The sequence below is a fragment of the Lagopus leucura genome, unplaced genomic scaffold (genome assembly GCF_019238085.1).
Source record: "Lagopus leucura isolate 7727_CA_CO unplaced genomic scaffold, USGS_WTPT01 Super-Scaffold_100040, whole genome shotgun sequence".
NCBI classification, from domain to species: domain Eukaryota; kingdom Metazoa; phylum Chordata; class Aves; order Galliformes; family Phasianidae; genus Lagopus; species Lagopus leucura.
In genome coordinates, this window is record NW_024962289.1 from 4,431,678 (window position 1) to 4,459,168 (window position 27,491).

General features: G+C 47.1%; 1 protein-coding gene across 5 annotated transcripts in view; it reads left to right on the plus strand.

The window, feature by feature from the left end:
• Positions 1 to 27,491, plus strand: part of MYOCD (myocardin) — a 220,886-nt gene that overhangs the window by 115,003 nt on the left and 78,392 nt on the right. For 4 of the 5 annotated variants that reach the window (XM_042883927.1, XM_042883924.1, XM_042883931.1 and 1 more), the window contains exon 2: positions 6,331 to 6,560. In XM_042883927.1, coding sequence (XP_042739861.1) covers positions 6,413 to 6,560 — 148 coding nt within the window. In that variant the 5' untranslated portion in view covers positions 6,331 to 6,412. Of the gene's footprint in view, positions 1 to 6,330; positions 6,561 to 27,491 lie in introns of those variants that run through there. The other variant, XM_042883930.1, reaches the window with a different exon arrangement.

A 27,491-nucleotide genomic window follows, 5' to 3' on the forward strand; every position in this document is an offset into this window, starting at 1 on the left:
TGAAGAAGTGTTTAATTTTTTCTGATTTTGTCCCAGATATTCGCAGCCTGTTTACATGGCTGATGGAGACGTGGGTCCTGAGAGGATCTGGATTAATGACCTGTTTCCTAATCACCGCTTCCTCTGTCATTTTTCACCACTTAAAGCTCCATTCAATGAAAAATGAAGGAGAAATCACTCCTTTTGAAAATAGCTTGAGGGGATGGGACTGAGGGCAGAGCTGAGATGTTCTCCTGAGAACAGCCCATATCTATCATCATCCTCCACAGGCTGAAGGCCAGGAGATGTCTTGAACAAAGACAGCTGCCATTTTCCATCACAGGACTCGCTGCTGACGTCTCTGGCCCCGTAGCCTTTGGGCATCTTGTAGCAGATATCAACACTGGGAATGTAGAGGCTGGGAAGGAGATACTACCCTAAAATCCCTGAGGGTGTGAAGAGTTGGCAGAGTTTGCTACGCGTGGGGATCAGAATGTGACCAAACACTAGGAGAATTTGCCTTGAGTGAAGATTTTATGGCATCGTGTTTGCACGGCTTTGCTCATGGAGTCTTGGCACTAGTTCCATGCAAGACGTGCACAAAAAGCAGCATAAAACAGCTCATTGGTGGAGGGGGGGTCTCCAGGCTGGTGGCAGGTTTCCTTGGTTTGTTTTCCATTTGCTGAGGAAGTCTCCTGGCTGCCTTTCCAGGCAGTCCTCCTGAGCAGAGCTCCTTGTGCGGAGGATGGAATGGTGAGCAGGTCACTGCTCCGGGACATGGGAGGAATGCACAGATCTGTGGGAAAGAGCCTGTGGGCTCTGCACAGTGCCACTGCACTCTGCTCCATTACAGGATGGGGCTTTCTGCATCCTCAGCAGGCATGAGGGAGTTCAGTGAGGGGAATCATGCAAAGAAGACATCATCTGCAAGGAAAACAGCAAACTCATGGTTATGGTAAATTCCCTTTCAGCCCCGGGCTGGTCTCAGAGGAGCAAAGGTCTCTCGTTGTTCTGAGTGGGGGGTGAGCACTCAGAGTTCTCATCTGCCTTGCCAGATATGACATGGCTCGAAGGAAGACCAGGCAGGGTCCTGCTGGGACTTGTATGTAGCAGGGTTTGATCAGCATCCGCAGCACAACAGGCAAATGTCCAAGGGACTTCTGTTTTCAGGAATCCAGGACTGCTCTTACTGTCTGAGCACTGTAAACATCAGCTAGAACACACAGTGACCGTGTTTAGCGAGATGGTTTTATCAGCAACATTCCTGCAAGCAGAAGCCCAGGAATACAAACACACCACAACAAACACGTGAAGAATTTGATAAGGCTGAACTGCATCTCTGAACATCTCTCTCCTGGTTTTTCTCTTTGGGTATTTAAGGTTTTATGGTGGGCCAGGATTGCCTAAGAAGCACTGCACGTGCATTAGAGAGAAATGTATTTACTTCCACTTCAACAGCTGACAGAGCAAACAAGAAAGCGGGGGAGGATTTAGATGCATCCAGTATCTGAGGAAATGTAAGCTCTGCTTATTCCTGTCTCGGTGCATGCAGAAGGTGGCACAGGGGAAAATATGAGAAGATGGAAAGTGAACAAGATTAAGCATAGAGGTCCGTCTTGAGCAGAGAGTAAGCAGAGAGCAAAACCATCAGTGTTGCATCACAGCAACATAAGGAAGGGTCTGGCCTTCTAGCAGCACCATTCATTGGCCATTTCTGGTGGCAAGAAGCAATGTTTGTTCCAGGTGTTGTGCCTCAGCCTGTGCAAGCTACAGGCAGGAGCCCAGTGTCCAAACATGGGTCTCATGCCTATGCAGATGCTACCAGTCCAGCTAACATAGCATCTGTGCCCTGTAGGGTCTGCACCCTGACTGTCAGTGAGGCAGAAGTATCCCAAATTGTTCTGCTCAGCAGTGATCACACCTGGAGTGCTGCGTGGTTAGTGTGACAGATGCTACTCTAAGGAGACTCATTCTTTTCTTCCTCTTTTTCTTTCTTTTTTTTGCCCCACTTCTTAAGACCAGTTTTAATCTTACTGGTTTTGTTAATTTTTACTAAGAAGAGGTTAAAAATTTTTAAAGATTAAAATATTCTAAAATTATACTGTGAAAATTCATGACTGACCCGCTACCCCTTTTTTTTCTCTTTCTTTTTTTTTTTTTTTTTTCCTCATGCTTATTTTATCCCCATTTGGGATAAGGAAAAATTATAAAAATCACGGAAAGTTTTGCAGTGTGGGAAAACAGCTCCTTTCCAACTCTAACAAACCCAGAGCAGTGTGCAGAGCCTGAGGCTACATGTATAGGTGGGTGGGGGCTTGGGCTCTTCCTCCAGCTAATGCTGGGTGAATTCAAACAGCACTTGTTGATGGGAATTGCACCATCTGAGGAGATGGGGGAACAGGTGAGCACCCTGGCTGGGTGTGTTACTGCATTATCTCCTGCTGCAAGAGTTGGAGGAAGGCTGTGCTCAAGGCTGCCACAGCCACCATGCCACAGACAGGTATCCAAGGGATGCAGGGCTTGGGCTCCAGTTCAGCATCCATCTCCAGCTTTGGAGATGCCATGTATGTTTTCTCTCTCTTCTCCATTGGTGTTGGAGGGTGGTGTTCCCATGCCCTCAGCTTTGGCACAAAGAGCACTAGGAAGTGGCAGTGAGATGCATATATTGCATATGATGGGGAGTCTGTGGGCTTTCCTGAAAAGCCGTGCATGAGACGAACTGCCTGGCCATTGCAGTCCTGCCTGATCTACCCCAGGAAAAGATCTGGCCAGCAGGATGTGCTCATGGTGTTCCTTCCAGACCAACAAGGGTAGCTCTCAGCAGACACTAGATTTAAGTGCCAAAGTCCTTGGGAAAGGGACACAACCTGAACCTCATCTGAGCCTTTATTTCTGGGCACACATAGAATCATAGAACTGTAAAACCATTGAGGTTAGAAAAGACCTCTAAGATCATCTAGTCTGACCATCAGCCCATCCCCACCGTGCCTACCAAACCATGTCCCTCACTGCCAATCTCCATGTTCCTTGAACACCTCCAGGAATGGTGACTCAACCATCTCCCTGGGCAGCCCATTCCAATGCCTCCCCGCTCTTCCTGACAATGATTTTTTCCTAATATCCAATTTGAACCTCCCTTAGTGCAACTCGAGGCCACCACTTTTCCTCTCACTGTTACCTGAGAGAAGAGGCCAACCCCCATCTTGCCACAACCTCCTGTCAGGAGGCACAGAGTTCTCCCCTGAGCCTCCTCTTCTCCAGACTGACCCATCCCAGTTTCCTCAGCTGCTCCCCATAAGATTTGTGCTCCAGATCTCTCAAAACTTGAGGCCATCACCTCTTGTCCTGTCGCTGTTACCTGGCAGAAGATGCCAATCCCCACCTCCCCGCAACCTCCTTTCAAGCAGTTGTGGAAAGCAATAATGTCTCCCCTAAACCTCCTCCAGACCGAACAGTTCTAGTTCCCTCAGCTGTTCTTTTTGTATCATCAGACTTGCTCATCTACAGGGAAGCAGAACTGATCCTTGTGAACCAAGCCTCAGCTCCAGAGGGCAGCCAGTGTTGTGGAAGTAAGCACCCACAAGCTACCATGGTAGTCCAGCTTTATGAATTTGGTATTTACAGGCAGAAAGAGATGGGTTACAGTCTGTACTGTGTACAGCCTTGCAATTTATGTGTTGGCACTAGTGGTTGATGGGAGATGTGCTCTGAGGCTCAAAAGTGTGCTTAAGCTTTATAAATACAATCAGTTCAGGCTGAAGTGAGTGAACAATGTGGAATGTTTTGAGGCCAAATTTGACTTCAGAAAAAAAAAAAAAAAAAACACCATTGAACCAGTGGTACTTGAGTGTGTTGTGAAAGCATGCATGGCCGGGGCCGCAGCGTGACCTCCTGGCTCAGACAGAAAGGACTTCGGTACAATCACTGCAAATTAAAATGTTGCATATGCTCTGAGTGCAAAAAGATCGTACACAGTGCCTGGAAGAAGCCTTCCTGAAAGATTCTTGCCTCTGCTGGTGGTCTTGCAGCTTCAGCACTGGATGTCTGGCTCACATTCTCTATTTTTCAAAAACATTAATAATAATAATCCATATAAAACTGTCATATTGGTTCAACATGTACGTCACCAAAGCCCCGACTAATTTATCAAAGATTTAGTGTTCAGTTGAACAAAGTCTCATTTTTGTAAGCAGATGCAGTTTGCTGGATTGTCCTGTCATCACCCACTATTCCACTGGAAAGATGCATTATATCAGCAACTTCTAAAAGTTAAAAAATGTACATTTTAAAGTAGTAATGTAAACACTCATTGCATGCTCCACGTTAGTCATTAATTGAATGGAAAACTTTGGAGATAACGCTGCCAAAGTGGGTACACAACCCTACAGCCGCCAGTGATGGGTGTACAGCAATGGGGATGGGGCAGTACAGCAATCGACCACTAGAGAGGAGAACATGAGCTGCCCAAAAGAGCTAAAAAACGCTCCCTTGGACTTGGAAACAGAGAATATCAGTTCAAAGATTTGGGGTGCAACAAAGCCCTGGCCCATCTGGGTGCCTGCAGGGCTGTTTCCAGGGCATGGCCATGTGTAGTATGTAGCATAACAGGCTTTTGTGGAAATTATTGTGCACAAGAGATGGGGAAAGGGCTGCAAAGACCAGTGGGATAGGCAGCGGTGGGAAGCACAAGGAAGAAAGGAGGGACTGGTGAGGGGTTTTGCCCAGGTAAGGACTGAAATCTGATTGAGCAAGTTCGCATTTTATTTCAGACCCAGCCACCAGGGCTGGGTAAGGACACAGTCAGTCCCAGGGGCTGCACATGGGGACAGCTTATGTCCCATCTGCAAAGCAATAAAGAGATACAGGCACACCTAGGACTTCCTCTCTGCACACTGCATGGGCACTGGATGAGCCCAGAGAATCATAGAATCATTTGAGTTGGAAGGGACCCCTAAATGTCATCTAGTGCAACCCCTTGCAAGGGACAGTGACATCCACAAGTCCATCAGGTGCTCAGAGCCCCAGCCTGACCTTGAGTGCCTTCAAGGACATGGCACCCACTACCTCTCCGGACAATCTCACTGGCAATGAAGTGCAGCGCAAAGCAGGACAGAGGGCGGGCAGAGAGGTGGATGGAAGGAGAAAGCAGATGGCAAAATCTGAGTGGTGCTGAGTAGGAAGAGGGGTGTGAGAAAGTCCTGGCATACATAGCGTGGAGAAGATGGTATCGTATACAACACACTATTCTTGCTTCCTTATACAGTAAATTGGTAAGTTTTTTTGTATTAAATCAGATTTTATCACTGAATCAATCTTGCACTTTTCTATTCTTGTTCTCTGCAAATGACCTTTTTTAGCTCTCCTCAGCTCTTTCCTGATGGGACTCATTAGGAGCTGGTGCTGATTTTTACAGGCATTCACTTTCACTTAGCATCTGGATGGGCTTTTTTTTTTTTCACAGAACAGTTTATTGAAATGATTCTTGCAGCTCTGTGCTGCTGCACTTAGTGTCAGCAGCTCCTCCCAGGTCATGTGCATGCACCCCACAAAGACTTCTGGTATGAGCTGGATCCTTCCCTTCCCTCCAGTGAGGTATGAGTGCCACCAAGGGAAGCTCGTTCCTTCCCTAAATGTTTTGTGGAAGTGTAATGTGAATACACAGAATTTCCAGGAGTTTTCCTGAAGCATTTTGACAAACCCTGCTTAAAACTCATAGCAGAACACCGTAGTAAACAGACAAACCTTCTCGTCTGTCAAGAACTCTCGAAAACTGTTACCCAGTCTGGTGAAATTCTTCATAAAGGCTTTAACTCCACTATGTATGTTAATCAAAGAATAATTTTGCATGCATATTTTACTTTGCAGGATGTTGGTATATGTTCTGACATAAAGGCTAGCTGCTCTTTGCTATTCCTCTCTTACTGCCTGTACCATGCAATTCGCAGCCTCTTCTGAGCTGTGCGCACTAATTCCACCACCCAGTTTGCTCAGCTAACCAGAGCCTTACATAAAGGAAGGTTGTTCTCCATTTATAGATCTGTTCTGCATTTCGAACAGTTCAAGTGCTCTCTTAGGCGGATTCCCCATGACTGTGTTTTTTCACAACACCCCTGGCTTTCTGCAGATATCTGGTGCTTATGGTTGGAAGTTCGTCCAGCAGAGCAGCCAGTGATGCAGACCCAGCCGGCACGGTGGACAGAATCAAGCAGGCAGTAACAAATCCTGAAGCCTCCCTCTGAAATGTTGCTAATGCATATCTGTGGTCTGATTGCTTTACAAACACCAGTCTTCATTCACGATCCCAAGGGCTGATTGGGCGTTTCATTCTTACCTGCTCTTCTTCTCTTCCAGAGGTCACTTTGGTGTCTGGTTCTCCATTTGAGCATCCAAAGTGGAGCAGTCAGAATCTGGACCGGACCCTACAGGCACGGTGATGAATGGTGTGATCAAACAGGACCGCTCGGACCACAAAAGTGCACCAGGTGGAAATGAGGAAGAGAAGGCACCCAAAGAAAAGGCTGCGGGTGAAGTGAGGGATGGCACCAAGCTCCAGCCACCCCCCTTTGCAGAGCGGAAGAATGGTGAGTGCCTCTCAGTGGCAGCAAGAGGGGGAAAGTGAGCGTGACAACTGGATCAGTGCTGAGCAGCATCTTCTGTGTGTGCTGGGTTCTGGCTCATCGTTATTCTTTTCTGTGGTGCTTTTGGTGGTATTTCTGGTGGCAACATTTTAAGATTTAATGGAAGTGGCTCCTCAGCTCAATATTTCTTGTCGTGCTTAAGTACTGCTGTCAGCCATGAGGTAGTTGTTATGCTCTTTGCATCCAAGTGCTTGCTATAATTTGGGGCTGAAATGTAGCATTTCAAGGTCTTAGGAAGAGAGTGGTGTTCTGATGATAATAATGGAATTTGTTGGGGAGTAAGTGTGGTGTGAGGTTGGTCAGTAGAGCAGGATTTTGGTTGCAAACATTCTGATAGACTTGTTCTGCTCTCAAAGAGTGCTGGATGCTTCAAGTAATCTCATGTTCAGTAAATTTGCTTCAGATCAGTGAACTTGGCCTGGGCCTTGGCAAGGATCCTTTTTGTTTCCTTGGCCATGTGTCCAGAAACTAGTCATGTTGGCAGATGTTGATCCAGGTTTCAGGGGAGATCTATTGGAAGAAGGCTGATAGAAAAAGAAAAACAACCATTCACCATTCAGCTTCTGCAGAGGATATCCAGGCTGAGGAGCTGTTTGCCATTTCTTTCAGGCAACTGTATAAGAAATGAAGAAAATTCCTCTTTGTGCACTCTAAGGCTTTCAATATTAAGAGTTCAAAATATCATGCAATGTGAAAGTGCAGCTTGAAGGCACTATTTTTGCTTTGTGTCTCTGATTGTTTGCATTATTGTACAGGACCCAATTTTTCTCAATCACTATAAATCAGAAATAATCCAAATGATGTCATCATGGCAATGTACTGGTGTCAGCCTGGAATAACACAGCAGAGAATCAGGCCCAAACTCTGCCCAAAGTCAGATTAAGTCACACCAATGAGTGCACTTTTTTTTCTACAGTCTCAGATATCGAAGTATTCTTAAGATAGCATGATACCAAAGGCAACAATGATGTGGACCGGTGAAATGACGAAGTTAAGACTGCCTGGTGATGCATAACATTCATATTTCCTCTATAGCTCTCCAATTTATGTTTCTTGGAGACTCGTGCCCTGCATGGCCATCAGCTTGGTGGTCCGTCAGGACATGGATGCACTCCTGCATGGGTTGTTTGCACAGGCTGGGCATCCCTCCAGCCCTTTGCTCTCCTCCTTTTGCTGTTTTTCCCTTTCTTTAGCACATTCAGATAATGTGAGGGCTTGGCTCTTCCTACTGACCCCACTCAGGAACAGCCATCTTCCTTCATCTCTCATCATCTAGGAGCAGGTGGGCCTGCCAAGAATCACACATCTGTGTGATGCCCAGCCTGCCTTTGATGTCATGGTCCCTGCTGGGACAGCTCCTGCTGGGCTTGTGGAGCTGCCTGATGAGCATTCAGCAGGGAAGTGAGGAAGGGAGGCATCTCCAGCTCTGCAGTGATCCTCTGCAGTGGTACACAGCAGTCACCTGCCTTTGCCCTGTAAGCCACCATGGTTCTGAAGCAGATTTGTACCCTTGGGGCAGAGTCTCCTTATCCAGCTTGATACCCTTCATTGGGTGGTCACAGGAGGGAATTTCCATCCTGCCCTCTGTTGTAGGAGGAAGGGTCAGTACCTGTGGGATTGCTGTGGGGAAAAAGAACAAATCACTCTCTGCTTGTTTCCCAGCCCCATTAAGGTTATCTGTGCAAGTGTATTTGCCATTTTTCTCCACCCCAAAAATGCATGGAGGAAAGCAGCAGGAGGGAGCAGGGATCCACCATCAGCTGGTGGTCTGTGGGGTTCAGTGCTCCTGGACAGACACCCACCTCCAAGAGGCACTGCTCCTCAGAGCTCCTGCCTGAGTCTGAACTTTCAAATCGCAATCTTTATTTGACTTAACTTTGATTTAATGAAAACAGTCTAGCTAGAATATCTTTAAATAGGAAAATAGTCTTTTTAACTCTTGTATTATTCAGAAATGGCTAAGGAGATTTCATTTAAGTTTGTAAAAATAAATCACCTTTGAGAAAGGAGAAAGCCCATCCAGCAGGACCTACAAAAACCCAGGACTGGATACATATGCTCAGAACAGAGGATCCTGGTACGCAAACACTGAGCAGGAATCCTGATGCCTGCCTCCCCAGTCTCTGTTCCTTCTCTGCCTCTGGAAAGGTACATCGTCAGTCCTTCAGCCATGACATACTAAAACTGTGCCCAGTCCCATGGGCCATGGTGTTTAAATGCTCAATGACATCTTTTCCTCCTAAGTTCTGGGCCACACTGGCCTGAACTGAGCTGAGCTGTGAACAGCTGTTTTGGAAGAACCTAAGGAAAACATGGCTGTGGGCCTTTTGAAAGTCACTAATAATATTGGATTTAGAGATGAGCTCTACTAGGGCTCCCAGCATAGCCACTGTGCATGCACCTTGGCTGAGTACTACAAGCTGTTGCACTTTGCCTTGCCAAGAGAGGTCATTTTGAGCTCAACAAGGCAACTTCACCCTCAGCAAATGTTCCACTCAGCCTCAGTAATGAATTGAGTTGCCTGCTGGTGAGATCCTGACAATACTTTAAGCAGCCTCATGATTCATAAGCTACTTTTCCCTTCCAGATCCACATAAAACCTTCTTGGGTCTTGACACTAGGGCCAGTGATAGCATTCTAAAGTATCAATGATCCCAGGTTCATTTTCTTCAGGATAATATCCTGCTTTCCATTCAATCTCATCTCTTCTCATCTCATCTCATCCCACCATGCCACACACCTCTTCTTTATCTGTGGCATCCATACCATGGTAACACCTGCACAACACTTTTCTCTCCTCATCTTCACTGGCTTGCATCAAAACTATCCTTACCCCGTCCACCTCCTGTGTGACTCTCTGCACACCTCTCTAGGGTAGTAACAATGCAAGCTCTATAAATCACTTTAGCCAAGCATCTCTGCCAGTGTCAATTTGGCCAGGTGGATTTCAGAAAGAATTTTGTGGTACCTCTTGTAATCACAAGTAAGGATGAGAGGATATGAAGAATACTTGCTATCAAGCAGCTCCTCAAAAGCTGTTTCAGTGTGTGAAGTGTTGGGCATCTTCTGGTACACCAGATACAGCAAAGCCTTTGGTTCAGTGTTGTGATCTCTTGTTCCCAGCCTCTTGGACTCCAAGAGTGAGATGTATTTCAGTTAGAGAGTTACCTAAATATCAGGTCTGTCTGGTCTGATGAGGTTTCTCTGCCTTTGAAACCCTGCTCAGAATGGACTCAGGCCCCTGGAGGTTTCCACTTCTCTCCAACGACTGTTGGACTTTATGTGACCAGCTCTGGCTGAGGTGCTGGGGAAGAGTTTAGTTCTATCCGTTTGTTTCTCCAAGTGTGTCAATGTGTGACCGTGTTTGAGTGTCAGAGCTTGGGCTGCAGGCCATGCAGGTCTGTAGGCGTGGGACAGAGGCCGCTAGCTGGAAAGCTGCATGAGATGGGCCCTACCTCTGCCGTTTAGGCAGTTGCATTAAAGAGAACTGAAGAGTTCCCTTTGTGCCTACTCCAGTTCAGCAGCGTTTGCTAACTGCTCATAATGTTTCCACATAGGTTTCCCATTGCTGATTTTGGAAAACAATGTAGTTAAACTTTTCTGTTTATTTGTATAGTGAAGTAGACCCTCTGACCACCAGCTCCTTTGGCCTCTTGCAACTAAGGGGAGGATTTTCAAGTGCCCATCTGGTTTGCGTTTAATGTAATGTGCAGAAAGGTTGCACATTTTCAGGACCCATGTTCATAAGTAGTAGATTGTACAACAGTTTATTACACAAATGGAGCTTTTTATTGCAGGGCTTTGTTGAGCTGCCAGTTGGGATAAAAAAAAAAAGTAACGTGCTTCATAGTCGCTATCAAGGAAAATTAAAGCATTAAATTCTGCTCAAACTATCAGCCATTGGTGAGCTGGTAATCAAATCCAGAAAGGCTAGTGGGAGGTCAAGACTTTTTTGCTCTTGGTGTTCCTGAATCAACAATTATTATGAAAGACATGTAAGTGAAGCAAAAATAAAGAAGAGAGAGATGTCTGACCCAGAAGTCATCACAACATCAGAGTGCACAGACCAGAAGAGGAAAGGTATCTGCAGGTTTTGGGGAGAAAACCCTAAACAGTCTTCTCAGCTCTTGTGGTGAGCATGTGTTTTAGTTTAATTCTATATTGGAAAGGTTATTAAATTACTATCTAGTCCCAAACAAAATCCAGCCCTTGTTCCACATAGCCAGGTACGAGGTGTATCTACATGAAGATTTCCCAAATTATCTTTGGATCCAAATTAAATAAATATTGCAAACATTGTATTGAACCCAGGTGATATCTAATCCACAGTGAAATATCAGCCTGCAGCCTTGAACCACACAGCCCAGCTTTAATGCCACTTAAATCAGAATGTAAGAACTGAAAGAATTCCAGGAATCCAATGATATAAACTGTATTTTTAGAGCTGTGAGTGACTTGTGAAACATTGCAGTGACTAAAGATAGCACAAGCAAGGTTTTCCACGATTTATCACAAGAACGCTCACAGTAAGTTGAAGTCATCAAATCTTGTGATAGCAGCACCTACATGTTGGCATGGTTTCAGGACGAGTCATTCATAGCACATTTGTCACAGAGCACAGCTTCCATAGCAGAGTTCAGAGCTGCATCTCACTTGCACAAGCGCCACACACATCACTCTTCTATTGAGCCCTGAGAGGTTCATTTGTCTCTAGAATCTGTTTTCTTTCTTTAACACAGGCAAGTGGGACCCCACCTGCTGGCACACCTCAGAAGTCCCCAGGTTCTCAGTCTAGATGAGCGACTGAAGCAGCAGCAGGCAGAGGGCCCTGCCGTGGACCCGGTCACTGTCCTGCACTGTTTCCTGTCGGCCATCTGGAATTTAGGTGTTAGTTAAACAGGAGTTCACTCAGGGACCCATCACTCCTCCTTGGGGGTCCATGTTGCTCTGTGCTCCACAGAGGCTGGGTTGGACCTTCTTTTGTTGAGCAAAATATCTACAGGGGGTCATTTTAAGGATAAAGTCGTGGCAAACATTTCCTGACACCTCATGATCAGCTTTGCTCTTGGCTCCTGGCCCTTGCTAGCTGCAGTCAGCAAGGGTAAAGGAACTGGCTGGGGGAGAGCAAGCTCTGCTGCAGAACTGTTTTCTCCCAGCTTCTAACACATGGGGATGCTTGCAGACATGGCCAACCCTGCAAAGCGCTCCCTGAAAGGCAGGTGTACCTCTGTATCCTGCAGTCATGTGTCTGATAGACTGAGAATCATCTTGACTCTTCTCATGTGTGAAGTCCCACATTCATCTTCCAGCCCTGAAACCCACTGGACACAGAGGAGTCCTGGTCATGCTCCCCAGGCAGGGGTCCCTTCTCTGCAGGGTTACGAGGCTGGCAGGGAGACTGCAGTCAGTTCCCCTCTCCCCCAGCCAGTGCTCTTTGTTGCACCCAGCTGCCCAGTCTCTACCCAAAAACAAGGCTACGCCCAGCTCTCTGTGACCATCTTTACCCCCCTCACTTCTCCCATTTCTGGGTTTCTTTTTCAGAAACACCTGTGAGGTGTTTCTCAGAAGGATTTTCATCAAAATGTGCCAAAGCTACTGCTTTGTTTCCTCCTTCAGAAACCAAACAGAAATGGATAGTCATTTTTTCATGGTCCTTTTCACTGCATCTCCATTGACCTGCTCACTGCGGATGTGTGCTGAACCAGATCTGGAGAAGCTTCCTTGGGTTGCCCCATTTTGTTGGTTATCACAGCCTCAGTACTGCAAAACAGCATGGCGCTGAGGCCCATCAGGTCCTCCATTATTTTCATTGGGACCATTCTTGGGGTGAGGCTGCAGTCTGCCTGTGTGTCCCCCTGGCCAGGACCATTGCTCAGCACCCAGCAGGACTGCATTAGGTTGTCTGGGAGTTGGAACTTGATGATCACTGGAATCCCTTCCAACCCAAGCCATTCTATGATTCCATGATTCTGTGACTGAGTCCCTGGCATCCTGGGTCTCCTGACACCACCATCAGAACAGCATTCGGTATCCATGCTCAGCCTGTTATCCTCCCTGGTAGCCATGCCTGTGATAAAACAGTGTCAGTAATTATAAGATTTCGTTTCCCTGCTGCACTGGGGCAAGAGCACTCATGTCTCCATGCTGAGCTTCCATTTTTTCTGTTTCACATCATTTACAGTTGTGGTTTTTCCTGTGTTGCTTTCTTGATTTGTGAGTATTTCTGGAGGCACTGAGATATTTATAGTGATGATGAACAAGCATGTGCATAATCAAGTATGAAATCTATGTATTGGGAATGATAGGAAAAGGCATCTTCTGGTTGGTTATTCTCTCATTGTTCACTTCCTTCTTTCTCTCCTACAGGGTACTTGCTGCACATATATTGGAGATGTGAAATATGTCTGTGGTCTTGCAGGTACTGAATTGCACACAGTCAGCAAATCCTTTGAAAACAATTAAATGTAGATTCTATCTCTGACTCAGGAACTCTCTAACTACAGACACCTTTTTGTCCAGTATTACTCTCTTCCTTTGGTCACTGTTAAGACATGGACAGCTGCGGCCATTTTCAGATTCTCACCCAGAAATCATCTCTGATACTGTCTCTGTCTGGATCTGTTGGCTGAAAACAGAAGTGGGGTGCATTTTGGCTAAGAAATGAGGCCTAAATATTTCTTCAGGGTGATTTGTCCGTTCGACTATCTTACCTATGGACTTACTGTAAGCTGCAGCACTTGAACTCTTTCAGCTCAAATTAGCGGGTTCCTTCCAAACGGTCTATTTCTATGTAAAAAGAAATCACAAATTTAGGAAAAAAAACTCACAGAAACTTTCTCTGGTGCTTTCTTCATATTTGGTTTCCCAGTGCTCTCATTTGGAGCAGGAATCCCAAAGGAGTCACAGAAGGCTGTCATAGGAAACAAGAAGTACTGTAGACTTCATTGCAACTAAAAAAAAGTCAGCCTTGCTCCACCTCAGCACATTTCATCAGATCCGTCTCTGCTGACACTCTTAGCCTTTCAACTAGTGCTTTCTTGGTACTGGAAGGAGAGGAAGAGATGGTGACTTGTCACAGTTTCTAGTGGGAGACCACCAAGTCATACAGATCTTGCAGATGACACGAAGCTGTGGGGTGCAGTCAACACATCAAAGGGATACAATGCCATCCAGAGAGACTCAGAAAGGCTGAGCATTGGGCCCAGGGGAACCTCAGGAGGTTTGACAAATCCAAGTGCAAGGTCTGCACCAGGGTCATGGCAACCCCAACTACCAATACAAAGTGGGGGATGAAAGGATTGAGTGCAGCTCTGCCAAAAAGGACTTGGAGGCACCAGTGGATGGCAAGCTGGGCATGAGCTAGCAATGTGCCCTCACAGCCCAGAAAGAAGAGGAGATTTAGAATACAGTTGTGAAGCACTGGCACAGGTTGCCCAGAGAGGTCATGGATGCCCCATCCCTGGAGACACCCAAGATCAGGCTGGACAGGGCTCTGAGCACCTCCAATTCAAATGTTCTATGATTCTATGATCAGGAATGCTGAAGAGAGGATCATAAATGGCACCTTCTGTCCTTGAAGAGAATGAATATACGAACATACTGGAACAAAAGATGTTTCCAGTTAATGCACCATCTGTGTTAGATTTGTCCATTCACAAAGAGGAAACAGATATTTTACATACTCTGAATGGGGTTTTAAATTAAGAGGCAACAAGGAAAGTAAGTGCGTAAGTCCTGCCTGCGTCTGTGTGCGCAAGTGTTTGTGAGCGTGGACGTGCACGCGTGCGTGCAGAACCCTGCAGGCAGTTCAGCCCGAGCTGTCTGACCTCTGCACAATCCACCGAGGAACGGCACAGAAACCACACAGCACCACATCATCCTCATGACATTCTCTGTGGGGCAGGGCGAGCTGTTTTTTTTAACAAACTCAGTGGAAATTGTCAGCACCAGAAGCAGTACAGGATGAAGTGTAGGTGGCCCTGGTGCCTGCCCAAAGCCATGGAGCTCATGGATAGCTGGGGAGCACCAGGAAGAGAGGTGGGACAGACACAGAGCTTGCTCCCACAGCTGATCTCCAGCCAGGGAGTTCTCTAGGACTAGTTCCTGCCCGTGATGATCCTGTGGCAATGGCTCAGCCTGCCCTGGTCCCTCGTGTGCCCATCACTCTGCTGGTAGACAAGCACGAGCTCCCAGGGGAGCAGACACGCTGCCCTCGCAATCCGTTCCCATGTTTCTTGCTGTGGATCTGGCTTTCTCATGGCTGGTTTTGGGTGGGTGTGGAGGGCACTTCCAGGAATCCATCTCCAGTCCCAGTGCTGCATCATCTTCTGGTTACATCTGGCACAATATGTCTATGCAGATGTTTAGCACTGTGGCTGCTTCCCAGTATTTTGCTGGGGTGGCGTTTGGAGAGCAGCTCCATGGATGGGAAAAGAGCTGTGCAAACCAGCTTGTGTATTTTAAAATGAGAAGAGAGGAAACTCACATCTGTGTCTTTGTTATATATGCATTTAGGGCCAAATCAAGCCTCCGTTTCTGACTTGAATGTAGAGAACACTGCAGGGAGAAGGCTGCTCATTCTGAGGCTGTCGAGTGGCAGCAAAATCTCTCCATAGCTACAGCTGCAACCCTGCGGCTAGCAACAGACATTGCTTCTCCTGCACAGCAGCTCCCAGAAGGAACAGGAAATCTCTGCTGCCTTGTCTTTATTCTCTTGTCCTCCTAAATCCTGCTGCTCAGAGGCTGGAGGCTATGATGTGGGGACACAAGAGGTCAGTGTGGGTACTTCACCAGGCTTTTCTAGGGGCCGGGATAAGTCCTCTCCTTCCCTTACCGTATGGCTGCAGTTTTTGCTTTCTCACTTTTTTGATGCCACCTTCTGCCCTGTCTCCCTGCGCTCTGCTTTGGGACTGGGAACATTTTGGTAGTTGAGGTCTTGGCTTGCCATGGATTTCCTCATACCCAATTGTGCTGTGTTGCTGCTACTTTATTTCTCTGAATTTTGCTGCTTGTTTCTTTACAGTAAGGAAGGAAATCATCTCAGTGAGCTCTCTCTTAAGGCTTAGTAATTACAACACTTGACACCCATCACAGAGGAAGGATCAAAAATCAAATGAAGATCCTAGAGTTTCTGCAAATAAATCACCATCTGTGAGTAACTCTGAAGCACACTGCACCATGTTTGCAGAAATGGCGGCAGCTGTCTCAGTATCCACAATGTCATCTCTTGTAAGGCTGCAGGGAGGGACATGCTTTAAGAACATGGGCCCTGTTGAGCTCTCCCAGTACCACTGCGCTCACCACCCACACCTTCCTGCTGCTGCTGGGTTGTCCGGTGCCCACAAAGACCTGCAGGAGGCACTGATGGAGCTACAGTGGCTGACACTGCATTTGCAGATGGCTTTTAGAGGTCCAGCACACACTGCTGTTACCCATGAATGCCCTACGCTGATGGGCTTGAGGTAACGAACTTTGATTTGTTCCTTTTATGGGTGCTTCTCCCGAAGCCACAGTCCCACAGTGCTCATACCAGATGTGAAGCACTCCTCTGGCCAGCGAGCAGCATGCAGGACAATAGACATTGTCCTCAGCGGTATGTCGTTTAGCCAAGGATGGCTGAACTGGTCAGGATGCAAGAGATTGTTTGGAAATGTAAAAGTAAACACTGAGCAGCACTGCTCGCACCAAGGCGTAGCTTCCAGCTACCCTGGGATGCTAAAGACAAGAGGAAAAGAAGGGGCCAGGACATATATAGGCACTGCTAATTATGAGATGGCATCAGAAGGCTGGCCAAACAGCGCATCCATAAAACCTGGCAACGAGCCCTTGTGTTTGCAAGGGGAATAGGAGCGAGAAGCGCTGCAGGACCACAGAGCAGCCTGGAACAGGCTTGAGGCTGTTCACAACTGGAGAAGCATTGCCCAAGCAGCAGGAGTACTGGGCTGCCAGGGCTGCTGTCGCCTGCAGCTATGAGCAGCCATGGTCTGCTGCACTGTGACAGGCATGGAGACCAAGGTGGCTGTGGATTTGTTACAGTATAGCTGTCCAAATCTGTTACAGGACTCATATGAAGCCAGCAGGAGAAGCACTGCACATTCTGTGCTCAGGGATGCATTTGCAAACCACTAAAGCAGAGCTCAGAAGGAACACGGTTACTAGCAGAGATGTTAGCAAAACAAGAAGAATCATAACGTTAACGTAAACATGACAGATCTCTTCCTGATGGATACATGTAGTCCATAAACATCATTGTCACAATGGAGATCTTGCCAGAGATTCCTGAAGGTGCTTTCAAGCATGCTGCAGTCTCGTCCTGTGGTTCTTGGGGTTTCAGAATTAGGACCAGCTGTTTGCAATTGAGGCCCATTTGGAAGCAGAGGATAGTGCTGCCAAGAGACTTCTTTCGGACTAAGTATGTCTTCAGTGCTGATGAGAAGTTTTCACAGGCAGGTACAGCTCAGAATGGTTCTGCATCACCCCAAGATGCCACGGTCAAGCCACCGTGCTGTGATGGGCATGGTAAGGGCAGGGACAAGCGTGTGTGACTGCGATGATTACTTCAGCTTTTCGAGGTGTAAGGCCCAGACCTGCCTGTTGCACTAGCACAGTAATTGCTCTAAATAGCAACTTCCAAGACTGAGTGTGACCGTTGGCTTCCAGATAAGACTTGGCAGCCGATTTTGACTTTTAATTTGCAGTATCTGCTGGACAGATGAGAATAATTTGAGGGAGCTGTGCAGATTACCTGAGCTTCATACAGACCCTAAGTCTCTGTGTGTCATGTAAAGATAATGGGCATTACCTGTGCTGGCATTGCCGTGAGAGGTCTCTGCCACCTTGGTGAGCTCTGCACAAATACCAACGACGAGAGGAGGATACAGGCACTTTCCAGCAGGGAGCAGAATCAAAATGGAACGGTTATCCTGAGAAGGTGTGAGATTTCCCCATTCTCCGATGCTTCTGTTGAAACCACAGAAGGGATAACACAATCTCCTGATCTGCATTTTGTGTTTTCTCCAAGCTTTGGCTGCTGTCATCCAAATATGCACCCTGGAAGCTCTAAAGCATCCCACTTATCTCCCTGATGGACACCTGCTGCCCTGAGCTCTGTGCAGCCTCGGACTCTCAATGGGAAATATTAGCAGCTTTGCTCTAGAGGCCCTGAAGGAGGCTGCCTTTGTCAGGCACTGAACCAGAGTTTGAAACTTGGTTTTAAATGTCCTTCTGCCTCGAATGCCTCGGGCAGCCCCTGACACGTGTGCTGTGATCCTGCTCACTCAGCAGAGCAATGTGCTCCACTGAAAATGAGCCTGAAAGTTGATAAGAGCCCCTCGTTAGGACTGAAATAGCCCCATGCAGTGTGGGACCGTCTGAAATAGGTATCATGTGAAGAGGAGCAGTCACAGCATAGCAGAAAGGAAACTGAGATCATGCCTGTGCTTTGCTCCAACCAAAGGTGCACAGTCTGCTTGGAAGTGTTGCTTTGCTCATTTGTACGTCATTAAGGACAGCAATGTTTTGTGTTCCTCGCTCCTGGTACAGGATTGCAGCACCAAAAGTATATGTGTATATATATATATATATATATAAAGGAAGTGGAGAGACATGGAAGAGAGAAGAAAGTAGAGTGAGAATTGCACTGGAAGAGGTGCAGTATGTGTCGTCTGGAAATTGGGCAAGGGACGGGATTCCAACCTTTATGAGAGCCACAGGAAAAGGGCAGAGGTTTTCCTTCAGTTCCCTTTAGTCAGGCGAGATGCAGCACTCCTGGTGTGAAAGCACAGCAGCAGTGGTTCATCCTGATGTCTTGGGAGAAGGAAGAGGAACCATCCCTTCTTTCTGACCTCCCCAGGTACCTGAGGGCAGCACAACTGAGGAGTGGTAACCAGGATGTCCTTCTGCCAGGGTTTTCTCAGCACTAGCCATAGAGCTGCTCTCTCCTTGGGCACTTCGTGTGGATCACTCAAGCACACTTCAGTGTCAATCAAATCTGTCTGAAGTATATTTCTCTGCTATAGAGCATAATATTATCCTCTGGCGTCTCTCCATGAGAATATTAAAAATAGCTTACTGAGTTACTCTGCGAATATCACTCGTATAATGAGACTTTTGAGTCTTATTTCATTAATGAAGGAGATCCAATGCCGTGCTTTAATGTGATACTGCTGTAAATCAACAAAGAATATTTTTAGAAAAAATATCCTATTATTCAGAGATATTTCTGTACGGTGAAGTTAGAAAAGAACACTAACTGCTGTCCAACTCAATAAGCTCTTTGCATCTGAAACCTCCAGTGCTTAGATAGCAGCACACTGCTGTGCATCTGCTTTGCTAGTTTGTCATACCACTGTTTGCCCAGCACAGGCGAGAATCTGTTTGGCAAAACAGCACTCAGAGCTAAATGCTGTCCTGGTCCTTTGCAGCAGAAACCATGAGCAGAAACCAGGGAGGGGCCAGGGCTCCCAGCTCCTCCTGAACCGCAGCACGAAGCACAGAGCCCAGGACGTGGCCGGGCTGAGGCACAGCACTCCCATCCCCACAGTGACCCACTGGCTCCGTGGGCACCTCAGGCAGATGTGCACGCAGGGCTGGTCCCACCAGCTGGGGCTGCTTCCTCCGGCCAGAGAAACGTGGAAAAACAGAGCGGTGCTCCGCCGTTCCCTCAACCAGCGCTCGGTGATGCAGGGCTTTCCTCAACCAGGAGCAGGACGTGATGTTTAATGGCCTCAGTGGGTATTTCTTCCTTGGATTTGTCTAATTGCCTTTTGAGCCTGTGTGAAGGAGGTGATTTGCTACTTCCGCCGCGGCCTACCGCCAGGCGTAAATCACGGCGCTGCTGCCATAACAAGCGCAGCAGGCTGCATTCCTTGGCGCTGCCGTGTGCTGCGCTCCCCAGAGAAACAGAGGGAGCTCTCGTTCGGAGCTGTTTAGAAAGGCTGCAGTGCTTTGAGGCAAGAAAGAGGGTTCTTGGAACGCCTGAGTCCCCAAGGTGCCTCTGGGCTCTCTGCAGGGATTCACTGCTGCTTTCTTCAAGGATCTCTGCGGGATGAAGGATGGCTCGTGCAGCAGGAGCACAGATGGGCTGAGTGAAAGAGGTTCTCTTAGACGAGAAACAGCGTTCAGCTGGTGAAGCTGTCTGGGAGGCAGTGATATAAAACACTGCAGCACTGTCGTAGGCCTGGAACTGAGCACTACCCCCCACGAATCCATACAACCGTGGGCATGCGAGGTACGTCTGGAAGAAACCTGAAAACATTCTCCTGCCCAAAGCCAAGGCCAGCTTTCCTTCAGTCATTCCTGGCATAAGTCAGTCCATCCTCCTCTTAGTGAATTTCTTTCACGGAGATTCCAACTCTGAACAACTGTCCATTCAGCTCCTTCCTGCAGTGCAAGCCTGCAACTCCTAGACTTACCCAACAGAGAAACAAAGAGCAAAATGCTCAGTTTCTTTACAATAGGGGCAGTGAAGCAATGAAAAGGTTGCCCAGGGGTGTGCTGGATGCCCCAATCCTGGAGTCTTTAAAGGTCAGGCTGGATTAGGCTCCGGGCACCTGATGAAGCTGTGTACATCCCTGTTCAAGATGATCTTTAAAGGTTCCTTCCAACTCTAAGGATTATATGATTCTATGATTCTATTGCCTATGATTCCATGATTCTATTGCTCTATATGATTCTATGATTCTACAGCTAAAAACGTACTAGGGTTCCCTTCAGCCCCGTTTTCCTCAGACTGACCTCCAGTTTCACAGCGTTCCCTGGGAGACCTGAATTTCTGCATGGCTTGCCTTCCCTTCAGACCCTTGGGCTCTTTTCAGCAGACTTACACCTCCCTCCATGTGACATACTGCAGGACATGGAGCCCAAGCATAGGGCCTGCCCAGCAGAGCAGAGCAGGAGGCCTCAGCAATGTGCACAGCCTGCACCATGCCTGCCCAGTGCCAATCCCTTTCACACCTGGGTTGCACCACCAATGAACTTGACCCGCTGTGATCCTGTTCTGCTTTGGCAGAGCAGCTGCACAACATTTTGCCATATATGTCGTGTAGGTCATTCTTAAGTTAATCTGACTGTATTTATTTCTGTAAGCATCCTCACATCCTAAGCACTTCTTAGAAGTCATTTCTAATTGTAATCCTGCTCTATCCCTGTGCTTCCCTTCGAATTGCCTTCTTATTAATCCACTCCCCTTTGTAGGAGAAAACAGCACACGGGACTTCATGGGATGTAGTGATGTGGTGAGATCCTCCTTCTGGGTGTGCCTTCCTAAGCATTTTGCACCACCTTGGGCTGTTTTATACAGATAATGTTTTCTCAAAAAGCTTTGGAGAGCATCACATCCGTGTCAGCAGCCTTGTTAAAGAGAAGATGGATGACATGTGCTGCTTCTTTCCTATCCACAAGTGTCACAGAAGGACTGGATCTGACACATTCTCACTGAATATTTTTATTTCTTCTCCTTGATTTGTTTCAGTACAGGGTTTGTGGGCTTGATTAGTAGTCCCAGCACCTTTCTGGAGATGGAAGTTACACTGGCTGATCTATAAGTTCTCTTGTTCAAAAATAGAAATCCTCTTTACCGCTTTTTAAAGCAATAAAGAGAGTTACCTCTCTGCTCCAGCCGTGTGTCTTTAAACATCTGTTCAAGTTGCCAGGACCTAATAATAGGTATATAAATCAAAGCATCTTAGGCAAGAGAAAGGAAAGATACAATTTCACATCCCCAGGCTATGCCAGGCCCTGCTGCTCCATCACAGAAGACCAGGTAGCACCTGATCTGCTGATACTCCCCAAGGAAAGAGGGAACCCAGGAACATCTTTGCCTCCATCTGACCCAAGAACATGGGGCTGATTTCTCCTTCTTCCCGGATGAGCATCATCTTCTCTTCTCACTTGGTGCTGACACAGCTTTCAGGCCCTGCCTTGGGTATACTACGGTCTTTGGGATAGATGAAGAGCAGAGAAAAGCAGAGTTCGTGCTGTTCCTTGCTGGCTGCCAACACATGGGCAGTGCCAGGCTCACCCAGACCCCTCTCAGGCTGTGAGCAGAAGCACAGCAGCACACAGCCGTTCTGCCTCATCTGCTTTCCTTCAGTGCCAGCCCTGTGCAGCCACCAGCAGCCATCCCTTTGCTGAGAACAGGCAAAATCCATACGACAGTACAAGCACTATCAGCTGGAGTGCTCACACCTGCCTCAACTCCCAACACCCAGCATGAGACATAATCCCATTTTGATTGCATCAACAAGCCTGCCCTGTTACAATAATAGAGCATTATGGAAGCAGTGGGCGCAGGTCAGTTTGTTAGCCATATATAGCATAACCCACTACAGCTGACTGAGAACGTTTTAATAACTTTGCGTTTATTTCCATAAAAAACTGGAGAAATCTGCAGTTTAATCTGTAATTCACTCAGAAGGAAAAAAAAAAAAAAAAAAAAAAGAAAGAAAGAAAGAAAAAAAAAAACCCACGTTTTCTTCTTTGTGCCTTTCCAGAGCTTCACAGTGCATCATGTGCAATGTCTGACATGCAAAACAAATGGGAATGTTACCTTGCTCAGACCAAACCTTATTTTCAGGTCTCAATTTCTTTCTTTCTTTGTTTTGCTTTAATAAGCTTTCCTGTCCCATAAATTGAGGAATGCTGTCTTGGCAGAAATCTCTCTCTGCCTCTGCTTCTCACAGATGCTGTTCAGACCCTTCTCTCTCTTTAGTTCTCCACCACTACCTATGAGCTGCCCACAGCTCCCCCAGCTTTGCCCACACTGCAGCTCCGGTCAGTGCAGTCAGCTACAGCTCTTCCAGCTTCCCATGTCTGTGCGATGGTCTGGAGGAGCAAACTCTGCATGGCTCAGCTGTGCCGAGCAGTGGGGGCTGTGGGGAGGGAAGAAGAGAGAGGAGAGGAGGTCAGAATGAGTGAAGCTTTGCGGAGCTCTGAGATCTGGCAGAGAGGTAAACAGCCTTTATCTTAATGATCTTGGAGATCTATTCCTCTTTGGTTTTCATCAGAGAAGCCTTTTCTGCACTTTTCACCTGTTCCAGGCATTTTGACTTTCACTTGTTCTGGACTGCTATGACTCTCTCTGCCGTGTTTTGTTTTCAGAATAATATGGTCTGTTTCTCTTTTACAGGAAGGCAGCAACATTAGGTGAGCCCCAGAGAAATGTAGCTGCATTTCAATGATTCATAGTAGTGCTCCTCCTCCCACATCCTTCAGCTGGAGAGCAAAGGGACCAGGAGCCAGTCATCCTTGGGTGCTGGTGTATTGTCTGGAAGAATTAGGGCTGGAAAAATTATTTTTGCTTTCCTCTTTGGCACAATTGCTCACACAGAGGCAGCCAGTGTGGTTCAGCTTATGGCTATGGAGGGCGCAGAACCAAGAAGCACTGTCAGTAAGGACCGAGCTGTGGCCCTGAGTGCCCTCTCAGCCCCATGGGAGTGTGTGCCAGCCCTGGTTTCACCACTTCTGCTCTGCTTGTTTTCCTCAGTTCACAGACATTTCCCACAATCAGCCCATGGGGTTGCTGTCTCTCTCCATCCAGCACCATCCCTGGGACATCCTGACAGTTATGGCATACAGCAGCTGCAGCACCTCGCTAAATATCTGCATCAGCTTCTCTATGCCATCCATTCACTCCTCCTCCCACAGAAAGGTCACCCCGTGTTTTGTGTGAAAGGAAGGGCAGGGAACGTAGGCATTTGATTTCTGCACTATGTCACACTGGTTGTACTGCAGAATCACAGCATGGTTTAGATTGGAAGGGACCCTGGGAGGCCGTGTGGTGCAACCACTGCTCCAGCAGGGCCACCTGGAGCAGGTTGCTCAGGACCATGTCCAAGCAGCTTTTCAAGTTCTTCATGGAGAGCCTCTACAACTTCTCTGGGTACTTGTTCCAGTGCTCCATCATACACACTGTTAAGAATTGCTACCTGATGTTTAAGCAGAATCTCTTATATTCCAGTTTGTGCACATTGCCTCTTGTCCTGGCACTGGGTACTGATGCAAAGAGCCTGGTCTCATCTTCTTTGCATCCTCCCTTCAGGTGTTTATAGATATTGTGGAGATCCCCCTGAGCTTTCTCTTATCCAGACTGATCAGTCCCATCTCTCTCAGCCTCTCAAAGCAGCAATGCTCCAGTCCTTTTTTTTCATCTTGGTAACCCTCCATTAGACTCTCTCCAGTATGTCTGGGAACCCAGAACCGGACTTAGCACTACAGATGCAGCCTCACCAATTCTGAATACCCTCTATTCAGATCACCTTGCCTTACTGGGGACATTTTGCCTAATGCAGCCAAGAATATAATTAACCTTCTAAGCAGCAAAGGCACACTGCTGACTTGTGTTCAGCCTTGTGTCCACCAGGATGGAAAGAAAGGAGAGGAGAGGAGAGGAGAGAAGAGGAGAGGAGAGGAGAGGAGAGGAGAGGAGAGGAGAGGAGAGGAGAGGAGAGGAGAGGAGAAGGCCTACCAAGGAACCTGAGAAGATGTATTTCTGGATAACCTTTGCTCATAAGCGGACCAGTCCCAGCTGGCCTTAAGAAAAGGCAGTGGGCTCGGTGGTTGTGTCTGTGACTCACTAAAGTCACAAATTCATGGTGTTTGTGAGCAGACCAGGAGGCATGGAGGCAGGTTGTGGGTAGAGAGGTTGGGAAAGGCTGAGGGGTGCAGGAGAGCCCCTGCCTAGAAAAGCCCTGAGGTGACAAAAGCTGTTTGTCCAGCATGAGAATTCTGTGCCAGGGACCTTGGATTATTGCCATTGTGGAAAAAAATATTTCCATCCATATTTCTATAAAGAATCCAGACAGTTTGTCCTGCTTTCTGAGGAGAAAGGGTGGGACTGCCGACAGTCCCTGAGCACACGGTGGCCCCAGGGCTTTTGCAAATGGAGCACCAAGAACTGACAGCCAATCTCCCACCGAGGTTTAAGGGCTGTCAGGAGCCAGACCTGAGCAAGGCTATAAGGAGGCCTTTGCAGAGCTCAGGGTCTAAGCAGCCTAAAGGACACAGCTGTCCTGCAGGCAGACACTGGGAGCCATGGGATACCCTGGCAGCCTACCAGTCACTAGTGCATCAAAATAATGTCTGTGTTTCCTTGTAAATTAATAAAAACTTGTGCATTTCCATGAAACATTTTGATGTCTATGAATCAGCATTTTCCAATAAAATTGTTCCGTCAGAAAATTCCCAGCGCGATCCAGGCCTGATAAGGCCCAGAGCGTTGGCTGCAGCCCAAAAGTGGGGCAGTTGTGGAGAGCGATCCCTTCGGGCAGTGACGGTTGTGCCTGACCTTTCCTACGGCGTGACTGTGTGGCCTGGGCATCTGAAGTGTTATTTATAGACGGGAGCAGCGAGCAATGTGGAGTCGTCTCCAGCAGGCCTGCTGGGGTGCGAGCTGCAGCTGGACCTGCAAGGGCTGCCTGGTGGAAAAGCCACTTTGCAGCAACATGAATAGAAACCAACTCCTTTTCTGAGATAAAACATTCCTGTGGGGGCTTTGTTCTGCATATGTACTTCTGTATGGCCAGAGCAGTGCTATGAGGTTACTTGTAGTGCTGATAGGTGGTTTGATCTCCTTCTCATGTTCCTTTCCCCGTCCGTCGCCAGAAGAAGATCCGTTACGGTATGAAGAGGCTCTGATTTCATTATGTCTGCAACTCTGTGTATAGATATTTTCTTATATCTCACACTATGAGGATTGCTGGGGGAAAATTGCTGTTACATGACAAAGGCCTGCAGTGCAAATGAATGTGTTGCTTTGATTTCCTGGGGAGCCCCAAAGAATGAAATAAAACAAAGCCTCCTCAGATTTTCTCTGTGTTCCCCAGAGGCGATGCTGCCTGTATTGGCCCAACATCCAGCAGTTGCCAGCAGGAGCCTGCTGGGCTGAGGGCAGAACAGGCTGTGTCATGGCACACTGCTGCTTTTCTTTTGCTTCCAAAAAAATGAACCCCAATCTTCCTAAACAGAGCATTCAAGGTTCATTCACATTGGGAAGTCAGGGGTGCTGTTCCCAGATCTTCCATTGGTCGTCTGCAGCATAGCGAAGTCATTTTTTGTCTCTGTCCCTGACCTCATATCTGTCATTACAATTCCCCCTGCCGATACAAGCTGCTGACACAAACGCTGGATATCTCCTCATGTGTAAAATACAATGAAGAAGTGAAACCAATATATAGTTTCCATTCAAGTAACTTCAGGCACCTGTTCTGAAGGACTCCTCTGTGGACTTCGGTGGAGTCATCGTCCCTGGAAGTGTTCAAGACACATTTAGATGCTGTACTGGAGTACACAGTTCAGTGGGAAATATTGGTGGTTGGTGGATGGTTAAACTGGATGATCTTAGAGGTCTTTTCCAGTCTTGGAGATTCTGTGATTCTACAGTGGGTCAACAGACAGGCTTTATTCCAAGCTAACACACCATGTGGCATAAGCCATAACCCCACTGATGTGCTGCCACTATGAGTAACGATGTGGCAATGAACCCAGCCAGAGAAGAAGAGACTTTTCTAGTTCTTGTCTATCTGAGCAAGCAATCCAGAAAGATGAAGATGTCTCTCTGGAAAGAAGAACCTCCTCAGAGTATGCCTTAGTATATCCTTACCACAGAGCAACCACAATGTCTGGCAGGTCTTGTAGGATGGGACCACCAGAAGAGATGCCCAAAGAAGCACCCTCTCTGGGCCAAGGAATAGCTCACTGCAGAGGGCTGTGGTGCACATTCTCTCGGATCCAGTGAATCAGCTATTCCTGAGGAGCCAAGGCATCTTTTTTATTACAGTGTCACTTGAGACCAAGAGAGAGACGGAGAAGGAGCAGTTGGCTGAGAGATTTCAGTTCCACGGTGAGGGGCTCCACTAGTCAACTGCTGCTCAAAAGCAGATCAGAAATCCCCTCGGGAAACAGGCTGAATTGATGATTGTTGAAATAAGCACTTCCTGGTACTTTTAATGCATAGACAAAAGTATCATAATATCTTCACTCTCTTTTGACCTTTCCTGGCAAACAGAAAAACAGCTATGGGCAATTGGTAGACAAAGGTTTGTAGAGTATGAATTGGTGTTTTGGAATCCATAAAATATTGTATTCTTATTCAAAGCCACATCCCAGCTTTCATCAAACATGGAAGCTGAACATCATTATGTAAAGACTGTTATGTATAATTGCGACTCAGAAAATAATAGGGTGGGATTATGTGTCCTTATAAGAAAATTCTTAACAAACAGGGAACAAAGCCTTTATTCCATTTTTTAATGTCAGAGACAGTACAGAGAAAGATTTACATCACTGTGGTTTGATGTAATGCTATGACAATATGTAGATTAAGGGATTTACTTCAGAGAGACGTTTGTTTGCATACGTGCACTCTGAGTCCCCTTTAGTAAAGAGAAATATTTATTCTGACAGCATATATTGTGTTTCCAAGACAGACTGATTCAAGTTTTCATTCAGCAATGGAGAGTCAGGGCAGATGATTAGTTTAAACAATACAGATAGACTTTCATTCTATAATTTGTACTTCTGCTCATGTAAGTCAGCAGTGAGAAGTTTAAAATAAATCAAAATTACGATTCCTTCAATTTAACAATATTTTTGTTTGATACCTGGCAACCACTTTGAAATGCATGGCTATTGCAGCAGTGCCTTCTGACAGCTGTTTTCGGAAAGTTCAAGAATAAGAAGGTGGAAGGGGGTTCAAACCCATAGAATTTTCCCCAGATAAGCACCCCAAGCACTGAGCAAAACCTTCCAAGTAAGGAAGTGCACGCTGAAGAGAAATAGCTCCTGCTCTTCCCTACCTGCCCTTCCTAATCGTACTGTTAAGCATCCACGGCCACTGGGAACCTGCCATTTGTCCCCTGGGAGGTCAGAAGGAACAAA